This window comes from Numida meleagris, chromosome 9 (genome assembly GCF_002078875.1).
Source record: "Numida meleagris isolate 19003 breed g44 Domestic line chromosome 9, NumMel1.0, whole genome shotgun sequence".
Taxonomy (NCBI): Eukaryota; Metazoa; Chordata; class Aves; order Galliformes; family Numididae; genus Numida; species Numida meleagris.
The window spans coordinates 5,858,230-5,880,798 of record NC_034417.1 but is presented as its reverse complement, the minus strand read 5'-3'; the positions used below and the strand labels follow the sequence as shown (position 1 = coordinate 5,880,798).

Sequence of the window (22,569 nt, the reverse complement as noted above, 5' to 3'; positions counted from 1 at the left end):
ACCTTCCTCACAACCCACACACTGGGAAAATAATACTTGTAAACCACGAAGAAACAGACTGACAGCTTCAGGCAATCACATACACAGGCAAAGCTTTAATTTAATAATCTCTCACAATCCACTTTCATGTATCTCATTTAGAAGAGGTCTTTAAACAGAAGCAATGTAGCTGCTGTCAGTGATATAATTGCTGTGTTGGTGGTGCCTTTGGGTCCTTAAACACACTAGTGGATGATGATTGATCCCTGCTGCTGTGCTTTTGGCACCAATGAATAGTAAGTGATATGCAAGGAACAATCAAGCGAGCTACAGATCCAGTTGGGGTAGGGATGTATGTCAGATATGCCAGACCCTTTCTGTCCAGTCTCTTTCAATTAAAAAGTGAAAATCAGCTTTAGGTTCTGATCCTTGCATAATTCCCTCCAATCTTCGCCTACAGGTTCCAAGTACTGCTTGGTGAGCGCTGCTCAGCAAGCACTGCTAGTAATCCATCCACAGCAGCATACCTGCAGGAAAGCTTGTAGCAAAACTACAGTCTTGATGTTAACACGAGAGCATTTGTTTAGTTACTTAGCACAGCCTCCTTTGTGTGCCAGGTATTGTTTCCAGAAGGGGCCTGGTTGTAAGATGCTGGGTAATCTATGAATACACTAGTCTCCTTAAAATCTGTACATCATCCACATGCAAAACATAACACACACTGTGTACACAAACTGAAAGATAATCTTAGAGGCTGACGGAAAAAAAAGTGCTTTAAGAAGTGATATTACTCAAATGCAACCACTAGGAGTTTACAAGAACTTCCATTCTTTTAATTAAAATTTTTATGAGTCTTGGAACACATTCTTGTACCCCATTATACACCAGAGCATTTAAAATATTTAGATCCTTACAATGTTACCACGAAGAAATAGGAAAACCAGAGAAGATTTTTATATAAGAAAGAATAATTTTTACAATAACTGTTATGATCTAAAATTAGAGAGATTTACTTCAGTAGATTTTTTTAAATACGTTTTGATATATCCTAACGTAAACTATTTGCCTTCAAAATTCATTGGAGGCCAGAAAATAGTCTACAAACCTTGTGTAAGAAACAAATTAGCTCATCCATCACACATAACCATTTATTTGGTAATGACTTAACGGATTTAGCTCAGCTATGGTAAGACTGAGCACGATGCTGTAATTACTGTGGGAATTACTGTAGCCCTCTATCAGTCTTTTAGATGTTTACAGCATGGAACAAGAAACCCAGGATAGCCTGAACCAGAGCCCAAACACAAAAAGCTTTGGATCTAGGCCCACAATCTGAGTTATTAAGGAGGTATCCATACAGACTTTTACCAGCACATACAACCGTTACTATTTCAGTCCTATCTTTCCCACAGGAGTAGGTGAGGATATGCAGTATAGGAAAAACTAAAAGCCCAATAGGAATCTTGGAAAGAAAACCTACCTAATATCAAAGTATGAAAGGGTACGCTTACAGACATTGTTGCTACAACGTAATTAACTTTTAAGTGAACATCCTAATACAGCAAGCTTACATTCAAGTTTTTAGAACAAAATAGGGTTGACTTATAACTACTGCAGTTAAGATTGAAATATAAAGCAAGGATGACTGAAGCACATTTGCCAGAGGTCAATTAAGCTTGTTCTGTAGTACTTAGAGCAACAGCAATACTCAGAGCATATTCTTATAATTTGGCTGTCCGTGGATATTTACTTGACAGGATTATTTTTCACCTACAAAACATCTCACTTTCAGATGCTTAACCGGTGATGTCAGCAATTACTGCCATATGTAAATTACCATCTGTTTTTTCTAACTCAGAATAGTGTAATTTTAAAGTAGATTCAAATAACCGTCCAAATGGTTCAACCTCTCCTCAGTTACCAGTTCACAAAAGCTCTCAAACATTCCCAGGCTTCAAAACAGAAGTATTGCGGGTGAAGTTTTATGAGAAAATATAGTTAAAGTGACATATCAATTTCTCTGGAGAATCAATGGAAGCCTTATTAATCTTGGCTTGCAGACTGGAATATTCAGGTACCAAGATGAGAAATGGTTTTTGTCAGCATGTGCGTGGGAGAAATTATGTTTGCTTTCTTATGTTCTGGCCCCATGAAAGTCAGAGATGGAAAAGCTTGTTTTATTGGGTCATATAATGTGTTCCGTGCCTATACCTGGTGAGTTTGTATCAGTGACTGCAGCCTAGCGATGCACAGGTTAACCAGTTCGTTTCCAGGCCATACAGAGCTTGTTTGAGGCACTGCTGAGATGCAAAAACATTAAGGAGCTGGAAAGATTGATTTGATAAGCATATCTGAAAGCTGTTCTACGACATGAAAAGAAAGAAAACTGGGGTGAGCTGCACTCCTTGGCCAACTCAAAAATGGATCAGTCAGTTAGGAAAGAATTCTAGACACAACTCCACATACCCTGAAGATGTTTTTTTCAATACAAAAGGCTTTTCTTTCATAGCCCAGTACAGACCAGAAGTTTATGCATGTGTATATGTGTGCATATATGGAGTTTTAAAAGAAAAATTACAACTTCAAACTAACAATGAGGATCACACAGCTTTAAGTAGAAAAGACAGTAATTAAGAACAAAAGAAATGGTTCAGGTTTAATCAGAATTCTCTTTAGTCTCTCCTTAAACCAAAACACCTACTTAATTTCAGGCAATAATTAAATCAGTTCACCTTTAAAGATAGTGTAAAAAAAAAAAACACTTTTTGACGCAACTTATCAGCATATCCTCTTTTGGCCAAAAAGGAAACTTTGTCTACTTGATGTAGATTAGACTGCAGTTCAGATTAATGCCTGAACTGAATCTTCTGAAGTTTGTCATTCATCTCATTATCAACTTTTCAGTTGAAAATGCATTGGACTACCTATACGTGTCCTGAAGTTTCTTAAAACTGGTTGCATTTCTGCAATGGGACTGTGCTACCTGACCTTGTTCAGAACTGATGGCTCTTTTAAAATGTTGACAAGTTCACTTTGCTCCTCTGGTTTCGGACAAATTACATACTGCAGAGAAGACAGCCACATCAAAGTAGAAATGAATGTGAGCTCATGAAAACAGGGTTCTCTGCATTTCTGTGTATTTGTTCCTAGTCTTGCAGCTTGGGACATAGTGTAAAACAACACTGTTTCAAGTATCAACCTCTAAGCTGCTAATCAAAACCAGCCGATTTTAAAGCATAAGAAAATTCAGACTCAATTTACTCAGACTCCCTTATGCATTTTACCAGGTGGAACTTGATGTTTTCACTCTATGCCCAAATTCCAAAGGGAAGTATTTCATATCTGTGATTAAATAAAATATTGCATTTATGAGAAAAAAAATATTAAAACAACCTGTAGGGACTTTGTTCTGTATCTTCTGTGCATCACAGTAATTCCTTTATAAAGAAAACATCCAGTGCTCATATATCCTTAAACTCATACTATTCATTCAGCCAAATAAAAAAATTTCTTGCTTCAACAACTTTATTTACTACATCAGCTGCAGCAAAACATCCTGTTAACTGAACAAATGCTGTTCGAGAACTGAAAATCATTGTTTAAATTTTACATGTTAATTCACTAGTCACTTAAACCTGCTGAAAGTTCTCTGTTTGTTCATATACTGTGTTCTTAAGATCAGATTATGATTATTTGCTGCATTAAAATACAGATCAACGTTTTCTTTAAGTGTGAGGCTAAGTCCTCTCTCACCAATTTTATAATCCCCACGCTTTGTCAGCTAGGCTGAATTTTTTAAATGCTACTACCAATGAATACAGTCAAAACTGAGCATACAATCTGACTTTGGATAAGGGTAATTCAGTAGATTTGCACAGCTTCACTGACACCTATTGAAATAACAGTACTAATTCAAGGCTAATGTGTACAAGCTTAAGGAAACTGCTATAATGGAAGGAGTACTCAGCTGAAATATCCAAAATCTCAAGGAAGTGGGAATTCTCCTCTCAAAATACAAATAACTGAAAAGTATGTTTCAAAAAGAATACTGAAAAGGCTGTCTGCTTGGAAATGAGTGAAGAACGATGATTTAAAGCAAGTGTGATGCACTTATGCATTCGCACGTGAGCTAAAAAATCCAGAATACACTGGATAGGCTATTCCTCAGCAAAACTCTCCAGATGCTACAAGATTTATAAAACTCGATGCATCTAGTTAAACAATGATCTTCACGCTAAAGATGATTCAAAACTACTAAATAAGAACTGGAGAAGAGGAAACCTTCGTTAAGGTATCATCTTGCAATTAGGAGTTTGGGCCTCATGCATTCTGCAACGTATCATGCTTACTGTGCTTTGTCTTTATAATTCCTAGACACATGAGTTTCACATCTATGCCCAGTAACCCTTAGCTCTTTCTTGGTAAGGACAGCTGTACCAAAAGACAGTCCGCTGATGAGGGTAACTACTCCTGAACATCCCAGAGAGACGGAAATTGAACTCTGATCCTTTAGGAAAGCTGACCACAGAAGGAGATGCCAGCTAGAGCTTCCAGCTAAGGATGAAGAAAGTCATGCTCATTTCCTAAGAAGTGCAAAATAATTTTGCTCTTGGCCAGTGCAAACATGGGTAAGTTGTAAAGCTGTAGAACCTTATTTCCCTCCTAAGCGGAAAAGTGATGCAATGCAATTCATCTGACTTCATGCTAAGCCATTCCTTAACTCAAAATCAAAAGAAAAGTAAACAGAATTATACACATACTAGAAGAAGTATTAGTTGTTCCTTAAGAATCATTAGGGTTAAAAATTAAGTCTCATTTTTGTAATTTTCTGTTTCTGGAACAGTCGAAGTTCTGCAGCATTACAATGCAGGGAGAACAAGAAAAAAGAAAAACAAGAAAAGCAACTTCTCATCAACCTCATAATCCATCACAAATTAACAATTATATGAGAACTTTAAACATAAAAATCTATAAATTGAAATATTCAGAAAAGTAAATAGAACACGTCAAAGAAGCACAAGACTACAATATATATTCCTTTTAAAAATGGCTTCTTGCTTACTTTCCCTGTCTTCAAATCATTGTCTCTCCAGAATGGGAAAAATCCTAATTGAATAATTTCCTAGAGAAATAATATTTATGTAGCCAAGATTCTGTAGCTGAAGGAGGGAAATGCACAAGATTATCAGGTGGTCTCTTTACAAAACAGGACAAAGAATTACTGTATTAAAAGCAGACAGTATGTTTTTATTGCATAATTTTCAAAATTATCCACATTAACAAAATAAAATAGAATTTAGCACCACTTTTAGTAAATTCTAAGCTGAAGTAATATGCCATTTTTTATATTCTGTCTACTGTATTAGCTGAAATTCTAACAAGAACAGTACAGTTTAAACTACTTGGCATATGGAACAGTGCTAAAACATTCCACATTGCACTTTTACTGTAGAAATTCATTTCCAGGTAAGTAACAGCATTGCTTTTATTTTACTTGCTAACGAGGATAATTGGCAGGCAACACTGCTGCTGCTCTAGACTTTCTCTTTATATGGATCTCTGAAGACCACATGTACAAGTAGCGATGACAAATATTTTCCATATGAGCAACCACAAAATTTAAGGTCCCTCTGCCTTGACAAGGTGACCAGGACCATCTCATCATTTTCAATGCTCAGTATCAACCAAGAAGTTAGAAGTTCAGTGACAACTAGAAGGCAATGACCAGCTTCCAGTCACTCTGATCAGCAACCCATATAAAGTTCATCAGATTCTGCTGAAAACATTTCTCTGCTTTTTTTTAAGATCAAAGACAGCACAAGATCTCTTTAAAAGACGTCTTCTTGAATCACAACCATTACAACTTCACATTTTAAAAAACCCTGAAAGTAAAATACAGTTTATGTCTAGGCATATGAGCTAGACAGAGTGTCAACCACACAGTGTTGGACAAGATGGTTTTTCCAGTTCAACTCCACTTTCTTTTACCAGGAAAAGTAATTGCTCTGATCTTTATTAGGCTACTGTAAATGTAGGACAGCACTAAAAAAAGTACAAAACTCTAAAGCAGAATCACTGTTTTCAGATTTATGTGGCACTTTGCTTCTTTGCTATGTTGTTGATACACTTAAGGAAGATACATTATGGAAGCAGAACTATCAAAATATTCCTTCAAAATTCATAAATACACAGAATTGTGAGGGAGAATGAATATCAAAAGTACCAGAAGCATTTTCTGCCACTGACATCGTTAGATAGAATATTTCTTATCCAACAGTTGTACATTTGATAAATTACCTCCTAAATGACAAACGACTAGCTGAAATTTTCTGTTCTGGTATGAAATAAGAACTTGACAAAAAGAAAACCTGCTCTGATCAGAACAAAAATCAGGAAAACTGTTCTTTTAAATCAAATAGCAACCTTTTAGAGTCTAGGAAGGGCTGCTCTATTTCATTACTTAAGATTTCTATTATTAAGAATGTGTAAAGTCTGTCCTTAATGGTATGGCATTCTTTCAAAGAACAAACAAAACAACAAAAAACAGAGTTCTTCATGCCCTGCTAAAACAACAACACACATACTGAGTATTACATATATTTGCACAACAAGAGTGTTATTAAACAATGGAACCTGCATTTTTTACATACTGACATCCCCATGATACATCCTAAGTAAAAACTTCTTCAGTAACACTTTTTTTTTTTTTTTTGGAGAAGGGGGGGTAGGGGGGGAAAGAGGGGAATGTGAATTTAACATTACCATCTACTGCTACAAAGAGTATCCTATTTCTCCATTAGCAAAGAAAAATTCACATAGTATATTCATCTCACACAAAGCATGGATCAAATGGAAAGAAGCTAATTTCCAAATTACTCGCCCTCAGTACCTACAGGCTTTAAAACAAACAAACAATCCCACCACAACAAATGATCAAAAGCTATGCCTTTTTACACATCAAGCAAATAATGCAATTCTAAAAAGTCTCTACAAATACAAAAATAATTCACAACACATCTTAAAAGACAGGAAGAAAATTGACGACAATTTTTTACATACTTTGCTTACCTCTCCCCCAGGTCTTGCTAACACTGCTGTTTGAAAGTAGAGCAACATTAGTATCAGGTAGCTGACAAACATTATTACCCAAAGTTAGAGCTACCCTGGAGGAGAAAACCCTCTGCCAAGTACTAACAGCTAGCAGATGCACTTGTGTCTCGGTAACACAGCCTTTAGTTCTTCTAGGTCCGACTCCTTTCCCTCTCCCCCTTTCTCTTGCACTCACTGTACGACCAGGAGCTGTGCTCTCAGCCACTGCTCTGAAGACAACTGGTAAGTTGATCTCTTCATGTAATGACTTCTCCCTGCTGGGGGAGGGGGCTCAGCCAGCAATGAGCTGGGGGGCTGCAGTTAGCATAAAGCAAAGAAGGGGAGGGACAGAAGTGGTCACTGCCAAGTTATGCATCTGCTCTGATTCATGGAATAAGCTAAAAGGTAACCTTTAATGCATGAGGAGGTTTGGCAATGCGTTATTGACTTAGGCAGGCATGATTGGAGAAACAGGCTAAAGCAGCTTGCAAAAGATGCCTGTTGATGGTTAGACAGCATGTGCTACTTAAAGGTACAGCACCTTCTTTTATTGAAGTAGTTGGTAATAAATAAACCATCAGTTAAAACCTATTCAGGAAGTAGCCTCTGGTTTTACAGTCAGCCCTACACCACCACAGTCCTGCAACCCAACCAGCCCAACCCTGCCAGGGGCTCAGTCAGAATCCTCGGCCCTTGCAGCTGGCCCACAGGGAACCCAAGTGTCCCTTGGCTCTCAGGAACGACAGCTTCCTGAAATGAGCCCCTATCCTACAGAATAATTTGGAGTAGAATTTTGAGGCAATCTTTCTTTTTCATATCACAGTTGAATAAAATAAATTTTGATTTATATCTGTCCAACTAATTGAATGATGAACTGCTTTGAATAAGTAAACAGAATTGCAAGCCTTTGAAAAAAGAGAATTTAGTATTACAAGATGAGTGAGACCTATTTTTAAGCAAAGAATAAAACAGTATTTAAAGGACGATACGAAGCTGAATTCTCAAATCTCTCAAGCAGACCAGTGAATGTTTGTCTCGGAAATGAGTAAAATTGCAAACAGAACTATAAAAGTTGGAGGGATTCCCTTCAGCTAAGTATGTCTGATTGTAATCTCGTCACAACAGACATTTTGTTCTGTTAAACTAAGCAATATAAAAATGCATAATAGTAAAGAAATTTTGAACCCTAACAGTCGAAGTATAGACAGCCAACAAGAGGAGAGAACAACTGTTTTAACAGCATAAATGGGACTCTCCAGTCTTTTAGTCCCCTTCCTACTTTACTTTCCAATTTCTTCCAACTTTACTGTTGCCAGCTTTTTTATCCTGGGAATGTGAGACATTAAGGTTTTCTTAAAGTTCCAGGTCCTTGAGTCAAGACGTCACATTAGATTCTCACCTTTCATGTAAATACAATATTTCTTTTCCTTATGGCTGCAGGGGAAATCTCAAAAATATGACCTATGAATAACCTGGTCTCACATGTCAGAGTGTAAGCCACATAAACTCAGAATACAGATACTTTAAATGTCTCAAGATTTTAGGAGGTGACAAGTGAAAATTTTGGTGAAATTGAGAACCACAATGTTTCTAAGTATTAGACCTATTTTATAAATGCAACCGCTGTATTGATTAGACATCACTATCACTGCCTTTCCATCTCCTCTCAATCCTTTCTGTCTACAGACTATTACTACTGTCTATTAACATTACCTTTTCTCCTGCCTAATGGACTCACAGTGTTGTGACTCTCTTCAACATTTACAGAAAGACCCACCCTTCTCAGCCTTTGATATCAGCAGACCATTTCTCGCAAGTCAGTCTCCCTTTCCCTGTTGTTCCTGACAGCACGGTGGCTCTTGCAGCATTACTGCCAGTACCTGGTAACACTGTGTTTGTTCAGTGAGGACACACCAGCCGGGAAGCAACGCTGCAGGCCGAGCAGAACTTCAGTGGCAGAAAAGCGCATACATATAATCCCCTTTAGCTGACTGCTCTCAAGAGAATAGTACAAACTTAAGAGGATATAGAAAGGCAGAATGAAAAAGATTCAGCATGGAACTTGCCAATGGCTCTGCTGAATGATCTGGAGGACCACAGGAAGCTAGACATAGAGTTGTAAGAATGGCAACTAACAAGTATGAAAACTTGACTCTATAAAGTTGATGGTACTTTCTCAAGAAAACCATTCAGAACTCACTACTGTTATGCTGATCTCATAAATACAACATTTCCGATTAAAATCAAAACGAAGAGCATTTTTTCCCTCTTTCAAGGAAAGGTTTGAAGGTTTGCAGGCTATACCATTGTGCAGACAGCTAAATGTAGAGCTGCCATTATAGACGGTATGTACACTGGTTGCCTATGGATAACTCTCTGGACTGAAAATGTCATGCTAAATAAAGTTAATGAAATTTTCCATCAAAACCCCTAGAAGGAAACCTCCCACTCCTTCCATATTTGGGGGGAAATAAATAGATGTATCACAAAAGGAAAAATGATAATGAATAAATGACCAACTAAACTAGAACTGATAAACTTTCATCATGAGAGTTCCAACTATAGTACTTTAAACTAGGTTGAAAAAGTTAAACAAACAAACAAAAACAACAAAGCCCACACCCATCAAGGCTTTTTCATAAAACAAAGTTTTGCCTTTTTCCTCAGTTCATCACTAACTGAACTGAGTAAGCATATGGTATTGGCACAAAACTGCCATTCCCTCTCTGCCTCTTTTTTCTTTTTAATGGTAGGTAGAAAACCAAATTTCACAAATAAAATGTAGCTGTGATTTTAGTCTTCTCTTTGTTGATGATTCCAGAAAGCAGCACATCCTCAGTAAACAACAAAAAACTTTGAGAAAGCCTAAATAAATATTACTGGAATTATTTTCTGAGGCACAGAAAAATGTAGAACATTCCCTTTTAACAATTCATATACCTAATTCTTTCCACATTATTTTAATTCCCTGGAATCCAGAGACTGGTGCCCTGTTCTCCATATAAAGACAAAAGATCTGTCCATACCTGCTACTACGCTTCCAAGATTTAACCAACTGAACTGGAATAGTGCGTGTTCACAACCACAGACTTTCTTTGCAGCAAAAAGCAATTTGAAACTTAACACTGTGCTGAACTTGCACTGCTGCAACCAAGATAAGAATTTCTCTGCAAATCTCAACCATCTCTACACTAAAAACTGCAAAACTAGTGGTGCCATAGAAGTCAGATTATGACTGAAAAGCCATTTCAGATACTAAGTTCTGCAGTAGTAGATAGAGAAAGCAAAACACTTTGCAATAATAAAAGGGAAGCAGTAAAATATCTAGCTACTTTCAACACAAAAGTATCCTTCCTTTTACTTAAAAACATATCAGCATATCAAAATTACACTGTAATTCTTTATCTATATTATTTAAATCAAAAATCCCAAATCATTATTTTTACAGAGAAAGGTATCAGAATATTTCGAGGAAAGTTCCTAACTCTTACTCTCCAAAATTAAAACACAGAAAAGCCAAATGCACAACAAATCTTTGGATGGTATACTTTCATTACAAATAGGGATTTGCCTCTGTGAAAGAAAAACCTGTTAGTCTCAAGGGGTCTGTAGATAACAATCAATTGACGAAGCTTGCTTACTGACTACCTCCTGAGGCAATAGCACCTAAATCCCAAAAAAAGGACAGGCTTGTTAAACTTCTCAAAACCAAGCAACTTCCATCCATTCCAGGTCTGAGACTTAATTCCACTTGAAATCACGAACAGTACGCTTAGGTAAAACCTGTCACTTTCTTCTGCTAAGCCTGTATTTGCTTACAGATTCCTAGTGTCCAAGTAATAGTAAAAGGAAATATGAGTCAATGCAACGTTGTTGTTACATCCATGTATTTGGAATTCCTCTCTACTTCCTACAACTTTAGCATTTGTAGAAATGAACTCACAAACTCCTAAACCAAGATCACGTGAAATCTATATACCTCTATTTCAGGCTGAAATATTATCTAACAAAATTGAAAATTTCTGTGTATTTCCAGGTATTAACACATAAGAGTGAAAATAATTTCTCTAATCCATATATTGTCCCAATGGGGGAAGCATCAATGCTACCAAATTTGGGAGGAAACAGAAGGCTGATTACAGTATCCATTTGTACTCAAGATGGAAACCAATGAACTACCTAAAAAGGAGATGAAGTATGAAAAGAACTGAGCTCACAGCACAATCTGCAGGTTAATTTGCTCTGGCTAGACATCCTCTTCCCGGAATCACTAACAGGAAAAGGAAATTAAGAAGGAACTGCAAGCTCTATCCCTCTTACTTTAAAGTTTGTTGTTGTTTTGAAAATGTTCAATGTAAGAATTTAACAGAGAAAACAAGGCTGAACTTAGTACAAATTACATGAAGCTACTTTGAGCAAAAAAAGAACGAGTTCCACAGAGCCTCTGGCAGATTTGGATATGTAACGATGGCTGCCATGTCATTGTTTCTTGGAAGCATTAGCTTCTGAATTTATTACTCAGCTATTTTAAGGACAGAAAAAATAACTACTGTCCTTCAGCCTGAATAACTGAGACATTGATCATAAAAAGTCATTCAAATCTTCTCGTATGAGGCCCAGGATTTCTTGATAAAAAATGTTTCTGTATAATTAAACAACAGAAATAATGGGGGAGTCTCTTGTCACTTTCTGAACTCCCTGAACAGTTATGGAACTTAGACTACAGAAAGAATGTATTTTCCATGAAGGAAAAAAGGTGTGCTGAAGAGGATGCTTCCAGAAAAATGCCCCTCCCTGTCCCATTCTGCTCTTTGCTCAGGAAATGCTACCACTAAATCACAAAGGGAGTACCCCGTGGAGGCCTGGTACAGCCACTTAACTGGTTTCTGCACTGCAATGGCCAGATGGGAAAGAGAGCAAGAGGTTCTCTCCTGTAGAGGGAGTGCCCCTGTATCTAATTCACTACTATTTCTCCTTGCAGTCCCTTTGAAAGTGACATGCACATACACATTCTCAATTTCATCAGCAGCTCTACCTGTCCTCAACCAAGAACAGAAGACATAAAAATGGGGAAAGAAGTACAAAAAGGGAATAGATAGACTTTTATACGTATCATTTAAAAAAAAAAAATCAGCTTGGGAAAGCAGTCCAAGTGTGAGCTATGTATTACAGCCCAAAGGTTAAATATCTGAAGCCCTTTTGGAATGGACCTCAGACACTAAGAACTTTTGAGGAGACAAGTCCCAGACATTCTCATGCATTTCAGTGCACCTCAGCATCTTTCCTTGGTAGAAATTATTTAGGAATTAATGCTTTTCTAAGAAATTCTTAATGTCTTTAGATGTACTCTTCCACTGAATTTTTTTATTTAGAAAGCTGCTGTAATTTCTTGCCTATTTACACTGCCTGGTATAAGAAAACAATTCATCCAGAACACCAGAACCGTGAAAAGTTGATTGGCTAACAGAAGACACTACAGCACAGGGTATCATGCCTTCCACTGTTATCTTATATATCAGGGCTAGGGATATTCCTATCTACTTGTACATCTAATCATTTTCTAATCTGATCGTGCAGTTATGTAGAAGACAAAGGGATGCTGTGAGAAGGAAAGATATTTAAGAGTTCTAAATAAATGATTCCATGTGGTCACTTTTTATGCTTTCATTAGTTAACCACACTTTAAAAAAGTTGCCTTTATCATATTCCTGCTTATTTTGCTTTCTAAATGTAACAAACATCATTTTTCTACTTGTTTCTTGTCTGAAGTTACTACAAGTTTTGGCTTTTCCTGTCTCTTGTCTTTCTGTTTCTTCGTATAAGGAAGCGGATCTGATCATATCAGATTACAAAGTACACCAGTAAAAATTGCTTCTTTCATTCTCTGGAAATAGCACTACATAGTTAAGTTTCAATTAGTAATTTGTATATAATTAGGACATCTCAGGTTGAGTTTCATCACCAGAGGTTTGTCAGTTACTCCATAAATGCCAGAATCTTACTCTTCACTATCATCATCATCTCTTCTGACTACCATGGTACTGGTTGTTTATTGTCCGTTTAAGTTACACTCAAACCCTAAAAAAGAAATCTGAGCATTTCCTTCCTCTTCCCTGCTCCTAACTTCTTAAAGCTGAGACTTCTGGTTATGAAGCCAGACTTTACTGAAGAGGTCCACCTTCAAAGAGCTGAGCATTAACCTCAGCTTGATTTATCATCTTCAATCTTTCCTACAGTACTAAATCTAATATTCCTTTCTCTTTTCTGGCATCAGTGTGTTAGAGGGAGAGAAAGGCTCTTGGTTCTCACCTGCCCAGGGTTAGGCTAGAACACATATTTTTCATGGCCATATTCCAATTTTCTGTGTTTTGATGACAGAATTCTAGCTAATGTTCCAGGTTCTCAAAGCACCCTTCTGCTTCCCCAGACAGTAGTTGCATAGTGCAAGTAGAATAAGAAGACATTTATGAGGCATTCCTTCCTCTGCTCAGCACTACTTTCTGACAAGTGGACACAATGCTTTGAATTTCTAATTCAAATGAATACCATTTGTTTTGTAACAAAAGCTTTTCATACAAAAAAGAAAAAGGTGAGGCATCTGGATCATGTAAGTACACTTAGATTTTATTTACAAAAGAAACCCCACAGCGTTAAGTCTTGGTGGAAAAGCACCAAAGAATTGTATGACTTAGTAGGCCATGACCTATGCTTTAAATGCTAGTATGAAATCTGAATTTTAAAAGGAAATCTTTTGTCACATCCAAAACTAAAATACATTAAAAATAGATTAAAATGCATTAAAAATGACACACATTTTCCAAATTGTTCCATTGGCAAATGACAGTTGCATCAGACAGCTAATCAGAATATAATGGGAAAGATCTGTCTCAACAAACTAACAAGTTAGGACTGTGAATATAATCATAACTTTCAGTTTTGTTTCGAAATGTTCTTGAAGGTGATTCAGAGGAAAGACTTATGGAACATGTTTTCATGCATATACTTCACCTGTTCTGCTATTTTCTACAGTGGTAGAAATCTCCAAGGAATAATGATATTCTCCTAGACAGAAGAAAATAGCTCTGGAAAGAATTCTGGAAAGCAATAAGGCCTCCCAAAGAGTGAATCAACTGTAGCACTTACTAGTTTAGTGTGCAGGTAGAAAAGGTGTAAAGACCTACAGTGAAATGTACAGTAGCAAGAAGTTAGCACTGTCTTCTGCCACGTAAAGATGAAAAGAAAGCTCTGAAAAGCTACACAAAATTTCTAATGCTTACTACCTAACTGAAGTAGTAATACCGTATCAATAGATCAACCTACAAAAACCCTGTCAGGGAGCACCAACAGCTGGGCCCTAATGGACGGGGAGCCAGGTGTCAATCATGACCACAAGGCCAGCAAGGCAGGGGCCTCGCTGGACAGGGTCCCATCCCACCAACAGCACACCATGAGATGGCACAGGGCAGACCCAGGAATGGCAGTCAGGGTCAGACATGAGCCCACGTTACCAAACAAGTTCGTGGTAACAAGGCAGCTCTCAGGTCAAGCCAAGAAGTCTGACCATGGATCAGGGCGCAGACTGCCAGGGTTCATAGCCCAGCAGAAGCACGGCTGTGGCTAAGATGGTGGCAGGCTTGCCTCCAAGTTCCTCCAGGCAGGGACTGAAACAGTGCTACTTGATCCCACAATCAGAGGTGTGGGATGAGGTCCACCAAGTGAGAGGCCGGTGCACAATAAGAGTCCTGAGAGCCTATGTCTATGTCAAAATTCACTTTTGTACCATGCACATGCAGGAGAGCAAGAAGAGTAATAAATCAGCTAAACAAAGTGAAGGAGGTAAGAGATTGTACAAGGCAGGAGGTTAACAGTCTTGAATTAGAGGTAGCCTTGAGGAAGGAGATAGCAATGCATACATTACATGTGCTATTTATGGGACAAGACTTGATCAAAACTGTCCCTAGAATAATAACAAACATCTATCCAAGAGTCGTGCAGCTGGAGCACCACAGCTAAGGTGAATTCCTTAGCACAGTCAGTTCTGTTCCTTGATGTCACAGAGGTACTGAACCAAAACTTCTTTCAGAGCCAAAAGAAGGGGAAAAAAATCTCAGAACACTTGCATTCACTGTCAGATTGCATTTTCAGCAGTTTATGGGAATACAAGGTTTCTCCTCTCTTGTTCAGAGAGAAGAAATGAAAATAGCTGTAGTGTTGCCAAAGGAAATGAATATCCTTGGCTAAAGACTTCAGATTTAATTGCAATACTGACCAAAACCCACTGGATTAAGCACTCATCCTGAAACAAAATACATGAAGAAAAAGGAAGAAAGTATCTAAAGTAATTTTGTTACATAATGTAAAGGGAGCAGAGAGAACAAACATCGTAGTGATATGACTTACGCTTTGGGCAGCAACCACATCCCATCTTTTCCCACCTAGTTAAAAACTTGTGAGTCAAAGATGCAATTATTTCTTCCCCAAACCTCTTCATGTTGTGTTCAATTCCATCTTCCCAGTTTACCATCTCTTACAATAAGACTGACTAATCTAAGTATACTATAGCATACATCCTGATCCTAATTGCATTACATTGCAAATTACAAGAATTTACACAAGTACAGGCTAAAGGCTCGTTTCTCATTGCTCAGGATCCATGGCAGGTCATGAAAGCAGAGCACTTACACTGCTGGTGTAAATTAGGTACAAATTTGAAGCATAGCTGCAGTACAAGAACAATCCTTGTCTTTTTCTGTAGATGTATACCAAATTAAAAAATATATCTATCTCCATTTAATGGAAGAGAAAATGTGTGCCTTTAGTTTTCTGATGAAAACAAAAATCTGGGAAAATATGATTGCTTACATAACAGATATTTGGATAGTTTATCTTATAAATGTGCTTGTTTTTAAAGTAATCACATTAAACACATGTTGCCCATTAGAACCAAATGAACTACCAGTGTATGTGGAGTCTTGTAGCTCTTCCAGAATCTGGAGAGTGGTCCAACATGCTTAGAAGTTTCAGAGCGCACAGATAAAGCCATTTTCCCTTTATAAAGGGAAAACGGCTAACTCTTGCGAATGTTTGATACCTGCAATAGGGGAAATTGGAAATACAAATAATATAAATACATTACATCTTGAACTTCTTCTGGTTTATTTGAGTTCTGAGAACAATTCAGCTCAAACTAGATAATAAGTTCCTAAAATAATTATGCATTCTTGTGACTTAAATATTTCACTTACTGTAGGATCAGCAACTCACAAAATTTGTGCAATTAGCTGATAAGTCTCTGAGTAATCAGAGCATGTCCAGTATAATTTAACTTGAAATATGCCTTCCTGAAATAGGCAACTGAAAAAAGTTCAGCACTGTCAAATTTTCTCATGGGAGAAATAGCCCGGCTAAATTCAGGAACACTTTTCTACTACAGAAGCAAGAGAGTCAAGTCCAAAATGACTGCAGGGAATAATTTGATACTCCGAAAACATTTATTTAAAGTTAGATAGCATGCTATTTTGTTTCTTAACCAGTATGTACAGTTATTAGCTAAACAGCTAAACCTCCAGCATGCAGCATAAAATCTCCACATAATGGCACAAGAATTTGGAAATACTGTTTGCTAACATAAAGATGTAAAGAAATATAATATGAGCACTAAGGAAAAAAGAAAGAACTTCTCAAAAGTTGATACAGAACTAAGGAAGTGAAGATGTATTCTTTGTGTATATTTTGAAAGACACAAGTGGTGCTGATTATTTTATCCCCCAACTCAGACTGTCTACATTGGTTAAAGCTAGCAATAACACCAGTTCTAATCTTAAGTGCCCGTAGAGAGACATAAAACTTGACTGTTTGAGAAATCAGGTTGTAAAAGCACATCTGTGCAGCCAACACCATCATGCAGTTCAAAAACAATCAGAATTCCAACAAAATGCAAGTGAACAAAAACACAAAAAATTCCCTGAGTATTGATGTATTAAGACTGTTCTGAGTATTTCCTGCCCAGTTCCAAATCTTTTCAGTACAATACCTTCCAACTTATACAGATTACGCCTTAAATCATTTTCAGCAAACATTTCAGGGAAGACTACTTCACAACAAACTTTCTCACAGAGTATACTACTTAATTTTTGTTTATAGCTCCACATGCTAGCTCAAGTTCAAGAAAATGATTAAAGGTAGCCACCAGTTACTTTACTTGTCCAATAGCATTATAACTCTGCTCTTCCACTGACATATTTTGTTTAGATGTGATTTGTGTTTTTCAACCATTTCCCAAATCATTTGTAAGTGCTGTTTTAGATGTGTAGCCAGTGGATTAGCCCAAGCACCTGAAGTCAGATACTGTACTTAGTTATATCTACCAAATAATTTTAAGTCCATATCTAGAAAATATAATAAAATTTAAGACTATTAAGAGTGCACCCTCGGGTTCTTCAGTATGTCTATCCTACTACCCTAAAACAAGTAAACTTTGCTTCCAAATTTTCATGGGAGTCATAGACTGTATTTCCCTTCTATTGTGGAGAAAAACACACTACATACATATAATTCCACGTCTAGCCTTCATGCCATTCACTGCCACAGCAGTTTGGCAAGCAGCAAAGATATGAGAAAAGACAACATAGGGCCTTACTCAGTCATATTAATTCTCCTTCTTATTCCTCTTGCAATATCATGCTGACCATAAAACTTATTTATTTAAAAGAACACCTCCAGCAAACAGGGCTTCCAAAATGAAGATATGTGGAGAAATCAACGTCAACATCAGCACTGGATCGCTTGCACTTTGGCCACAACCACCCCAGGCAACACTACAGGCTGGGGGCAGAGTGGCTGGAAGACTGTGTGGAATAAATAGACCTGGGGGTTTGGTCAATGCTCAGCTGAACATGAGCCAGCAGTTGTGATGAGGTGGCCAAGAAGGCCAACAGCATCCTAGCTTGTATGAGAAATAGTGTTGCCAGCAGGAGCAGGGAAGTGATCGTCCCTCTGTATTCAGCACTGGTGAGGCCGCACCTTGAGTACTGTGTTTAGTTTTGGGCCCCTGACTAGAGGAAAGATATTGAGGCCCTGGAGCATGCCCAGAGAAGGGCAACAAAGCTGGTGAGGGGTCTGGAGCACAAGTCTTATGGGGAGCAGCTGAGGGAACTGAGATGGGTCAGGCTGAAGAAGAGGAGGCTCAGGGGAGACCTTATCACTCTCTACAATGACCTGAAAGGCGGTTGTGGTGAGGTGGGGGGTCAGCCTCTTCTCTCACTTAACTAGCGACAGGACTAGAGGGAATAGCCTTAAGTTGTGCAAGGGGAGATTCAGGTTAAACATCAGAGATTCTGAATGCCTTCTTGCTTCAGTCTTTAGTGCTAAGACTAGCCCTCAGGAATCCCAGACCCTGGAGGGAAGAGGAAGAGAGTCTGGGGAATGGAAGACTTCCTGTTGGTGGAGGAGGATCTGGTCAGACAGTGTCTAGCCAAAATCAATGCACACAAATCCATGGGCCCTGATGGAATGCACCCACACGTGCTGAGGGAGCTGGCAGAGGTGACTGCTGAACCGCTTTCTATCATCTTTGAAAGGTATTGGTGAACGGGAGAGGTGCCTGAACACTGGAGTCAATGTCACTCCATCTGGGGTCTGGGAAACTACAGGCCAGGATCTGGGAAACTACAGGCCAGTCAGCCTCACCTCCACCCCTGGAAAGGTGATAGAAAAACTTGTTCTGGATACCCTCTCCAAGCAATTGGAGAAGAAGATGGTTATCAGGAGCAGTCAACATGGATTCACTAAGGAGAAATCATGTTTGATCAACCTGGTAGCTTTCTATGATGTCATCACTGGCTGGGTAGAGGGTGAGGAGAGCAGGAGCAGTGGATGTTGTGTACCTTGACTGCAGCAAGGCGTTTGACACCATCTCGCACAACATCCTTGTTATGAAACTTAGAATGTGTGGGACAGATGAGTGGATGGTGAGATGAATTGAGAACTGGCTGACTGGTAGAGCTTAGAGGACTGTCTTCAGTGGCACAGACACTGGTTGGAGGCCTGTAACTAGCAGTGTTCCCCAGGGGTTGGTGCTGGGTCCAGTCTCGTTCAACATTTTCCTCAATAACTTGGATGAAGGGATAGAGTCCACCCTCAGCAAGTTTGCTGATGATACAAGACCTAGACAGACTGGAAAGCTGGGCAGGGAAGAACCTGATGAGGTTTAACAAAAGCAAATGTAGACTCTTGCACCTGGGGGAAATAACCTCATGCATCAGTAATGTAATCAATGTAAACTGCCAGCAAGACTCATTCTCAATAAATTTTAAAATGAAGAAAGTCTGCTAATGTCATATAATCATTTCATAAAAATAAAAAAAGTAGAGACTTAAATATGTAAGGAAATATACCACATCAGCATTGTAGTAAGTGCCTCTAGACAATTATAACTACAGACATTAATGCTGTTGCTACTCAAATCAATTACACAATGCCTAATCTACATATATTTTCTTAATCTGTACAGAAATTCCAACAACTTGAGCAAGTGATCCTACCTATGTAAGGAGACTAAAACCACTGCAGTAGTAACAGAATGGAAACACCACTCTTCTGAAATAGACTGCTATTACTTTTTCCTCTCTTTCGTGTCATATTTTTGCAAACAGCATCTTAAGATTTTCATATTTGTTCTCTGTCACTTCACATAGCAGGCTATATTCTTAAAAATGCATCTGTAATTAATTCTACTTTCTTCTAAAACCTGGTGTCGAGGACTTCCTTCCAAATCAAAATATTCACTCAATTTCTTTGGTGAACTCAATACTACTGCTCAATAGGCACACACTGCATAAAACTCTGTTGTTTTAATTGACTAAAACATGCTAATTGTATTGGTCAGTGATGGGAAAAATTGAAGTAAAAAGCTGAAATCATGATAAAGAACTTTACCATTCAAAAGGAAAGCAAAAAAGATGCCTACACTTGAGATGTAGACTGCAACAGACACAGCTACTGAATCCAAATATCACAGGACTTAATATTCTGTCAGCAGATGTTGTATGGTGGCCATCATCTTTACAGACATTCAGCAATGATCTTCATTTTATTGATGCTATTTCCAATTCTGGCTGTCTGTTTGGTTTGAAAGAACTGCAAATGCACAGCACCTCTAGACTCATGCCTTCTTTAACTACAGATTACCACACTAATTTAAAAAAAAAAAAAAAAAAAAAAAAGTTGCTGTTACTTTGTTCAGTTCACTTAGTTGTAATACCAGGCATAGTGTTCTATGTCTGGATATCCTGGATAAACACACAAAAGCCTTAAATTCTCCCAGGTCGGCATTTCTGAAAAGAATAAAAGGACCTATTTTAGAGGAAAAGATGAGACCTGAACATATGGGTGCCATAACCAGTGCACTGTCAGTTAATAGAGAAAGACTGAAAAATGGATAGAGTAGCTCATGCAATTTCTTTTCATGACTGCATTTAAGATGCACTCATAGATATCAGATAAACAAAAACTCAAATATCACAGGCATAACAGGCCTAAAGAGAAAGAGAAAGACAAGGTCTTTCGCTAAGTTTCTAGCTCACAGCAAGTATAAAATCCTCCTTTGGAAAAAGGAGCTGGAGGCCAGCGGCAGTAAGAGAACAAATTAGTTTCATTGGCCTGGAAAGTTTATGATTAGCATGGGAGGTCTGAAGCCTGCTGATCACTACAAAAATAACATTTCACTTTGATGCACGTCTATCAACTCTCACTGTATTAAAATGCTTTCCTTTCCAAATGTGGGTTTCAGCTGCTGTGTCTGGCCACCATCTGATCTGAAAGTGAAGATCTTTGAACTATGCAACATTGTTTTTCTAATCAGTATTGTATATAAGAAAAATTAGCAAACACTGAATATACAGCGTGCTTTCAGTTATTTTAGAAGACTTCAAACTAGTACAAAATGCTTATTCTTGGAAACAGTTATTGGAATAGAAGCACAGGTCTGCCACTAGAAGCAAGATACTTTATGTCAAATTGAGTGGAAAATTCTGATTTTTCTTTTAGTGAAACAACAGACCAATAGTCAAAATTTGACTACATAAAGCATGTCAGTGTCTCACTGACTAAAACTGCACAGTACAACTATATAAACTACAGTATGTTCATCATATATCCTCAGTCAGGCATCCTGGAAAGAATTAATGCCATAAATGAATGCAGGTTCTTGTCTTATGTCATTACTGCTCATGTAAGCACTGTAGGCATGCAAAAATGTTAATATTTTTCCAATATTTTTTACAGAACTCTTAAACAGTGGGAAAATTATTGTTGGTCTGAACTGGTCGTGAGCTCAGCTAGAAGAAATTTTGAAATTTAATTAGGTGTAATATAATCACCTTTCACTGCTGCAACAAAAAAGCATACGCTGTCACCTTTCCAAAGGTAGGTAGAGTTAGATATTTTACAGATTATTCCCAATCTTCCTTTTAAATGAACAGCCTAGATGTCCATACAATAATGGTAATTTTTTAAAAACCCAACATCAGCACATAAAAATATGATCGTGCAGTTATCCACTGCCCACTCTCTCTGTGACTCAAAGTGCCCTGTGACAGAAAACTGAATAAAGAGGACTTCCGATTCTGGAGAAAAGAAGGTAGTGTAGCTGCATTGTTAAGTTAGCAGATATGAATATTCCAGCTGAATACAACTGTGTATAGAAAAGAGCTATTAAAAATGGCAAAATAAAGGGTGATTTTATTTTTGAACTATGTTTTTATTCCCTGCACAGCTTTCTTCTATCTGTGTGGTCTTCTGCATAAATGGAAAACACTCCTTTAGGACTCCCATAATCACAATGACGACGAGTAAGGAATAAGGAGAGGCTAGAGAATGACTACTGAAGTAGGCACTAATACTCTGTTAGTAACGAAAAACAAGAATTTATTTGGGAAAGGAAGAGGATGATGAGAAAGTTGTGTGTCAAGTCTTAGGAGGAGAAGTCAGACTCATGATTAAACTGAGCCAAGAAACAGGAAGACAAGTTTGTTGATTAAGTGAGAAAAGTACAGGAACTAAATGGTTTAGGGGCAGAGTCTATCAAGGCTTCAGTATGAACTCATGGATAAAGTGAGAACTTACTCTTCTCAGATGGAAACAAGCTTTTAAAGGAAAGTTAGCCTGTCTAGTCCCCTTCAATCTTTCCAAATCTTCCAAGTCCAGACCAGTTACCCAGCTATTTGTCACCAGAGAAATAAAACTTCTGTTCCCCTCCAGCTATAGTCTAGCAAAGGAACTTGAAGACAGAACAAAACCACAGCAGACCCTGCCCTTATAACTGGAATCTCTGCATTCTAGAAAATCTTAAGAATAATCTGTTGGTAAATGGAGCATTAATACAGAATGCCTAAAGGTTTATGATATACATTGAAAAGATCCTGTGAATTAGGAACATAACATCCATTTGGTTCCAGCGCCTCAGATCCAAGCAACCCAGCAAAAACCTCAGGAAATGGTGGG

The 22,569-nt window shown here is 37.9% G+C and overlaps 1 protein-coding gene across 5 annotated transcripts in view; it reads right to left on the bottom strand.

Annotated features, from left to right (window-relative positions):
* Nucleotides 1-22,569, bottom strand: part of THSD4 (thrombospondin type 1 domain containing 4) — a 296,831-nt gene that overhangs the window by 105,596 nt on the left and 168,666 nt on the right. Inside the window, exon 1 of one of the 5 annotated variants that reach the window (XM_021407465.1) lies at nt 7,048-7,469. The exons of the other annotated variants lie outside the window; for them this stretch is intronic. Within the exon in view, the coding sequence (XP_021263140.1) occupies nt 7,048-7,119 (72 nt within the window). The 5' untranslated portion in view covers nt 7,120-7,469. Of the gene's footprint in view, nt 1-7,047; nt 7,470-22,569 lie in introns of those variants that run through there. 5 annotated transcript variants of the gene reach the window in all.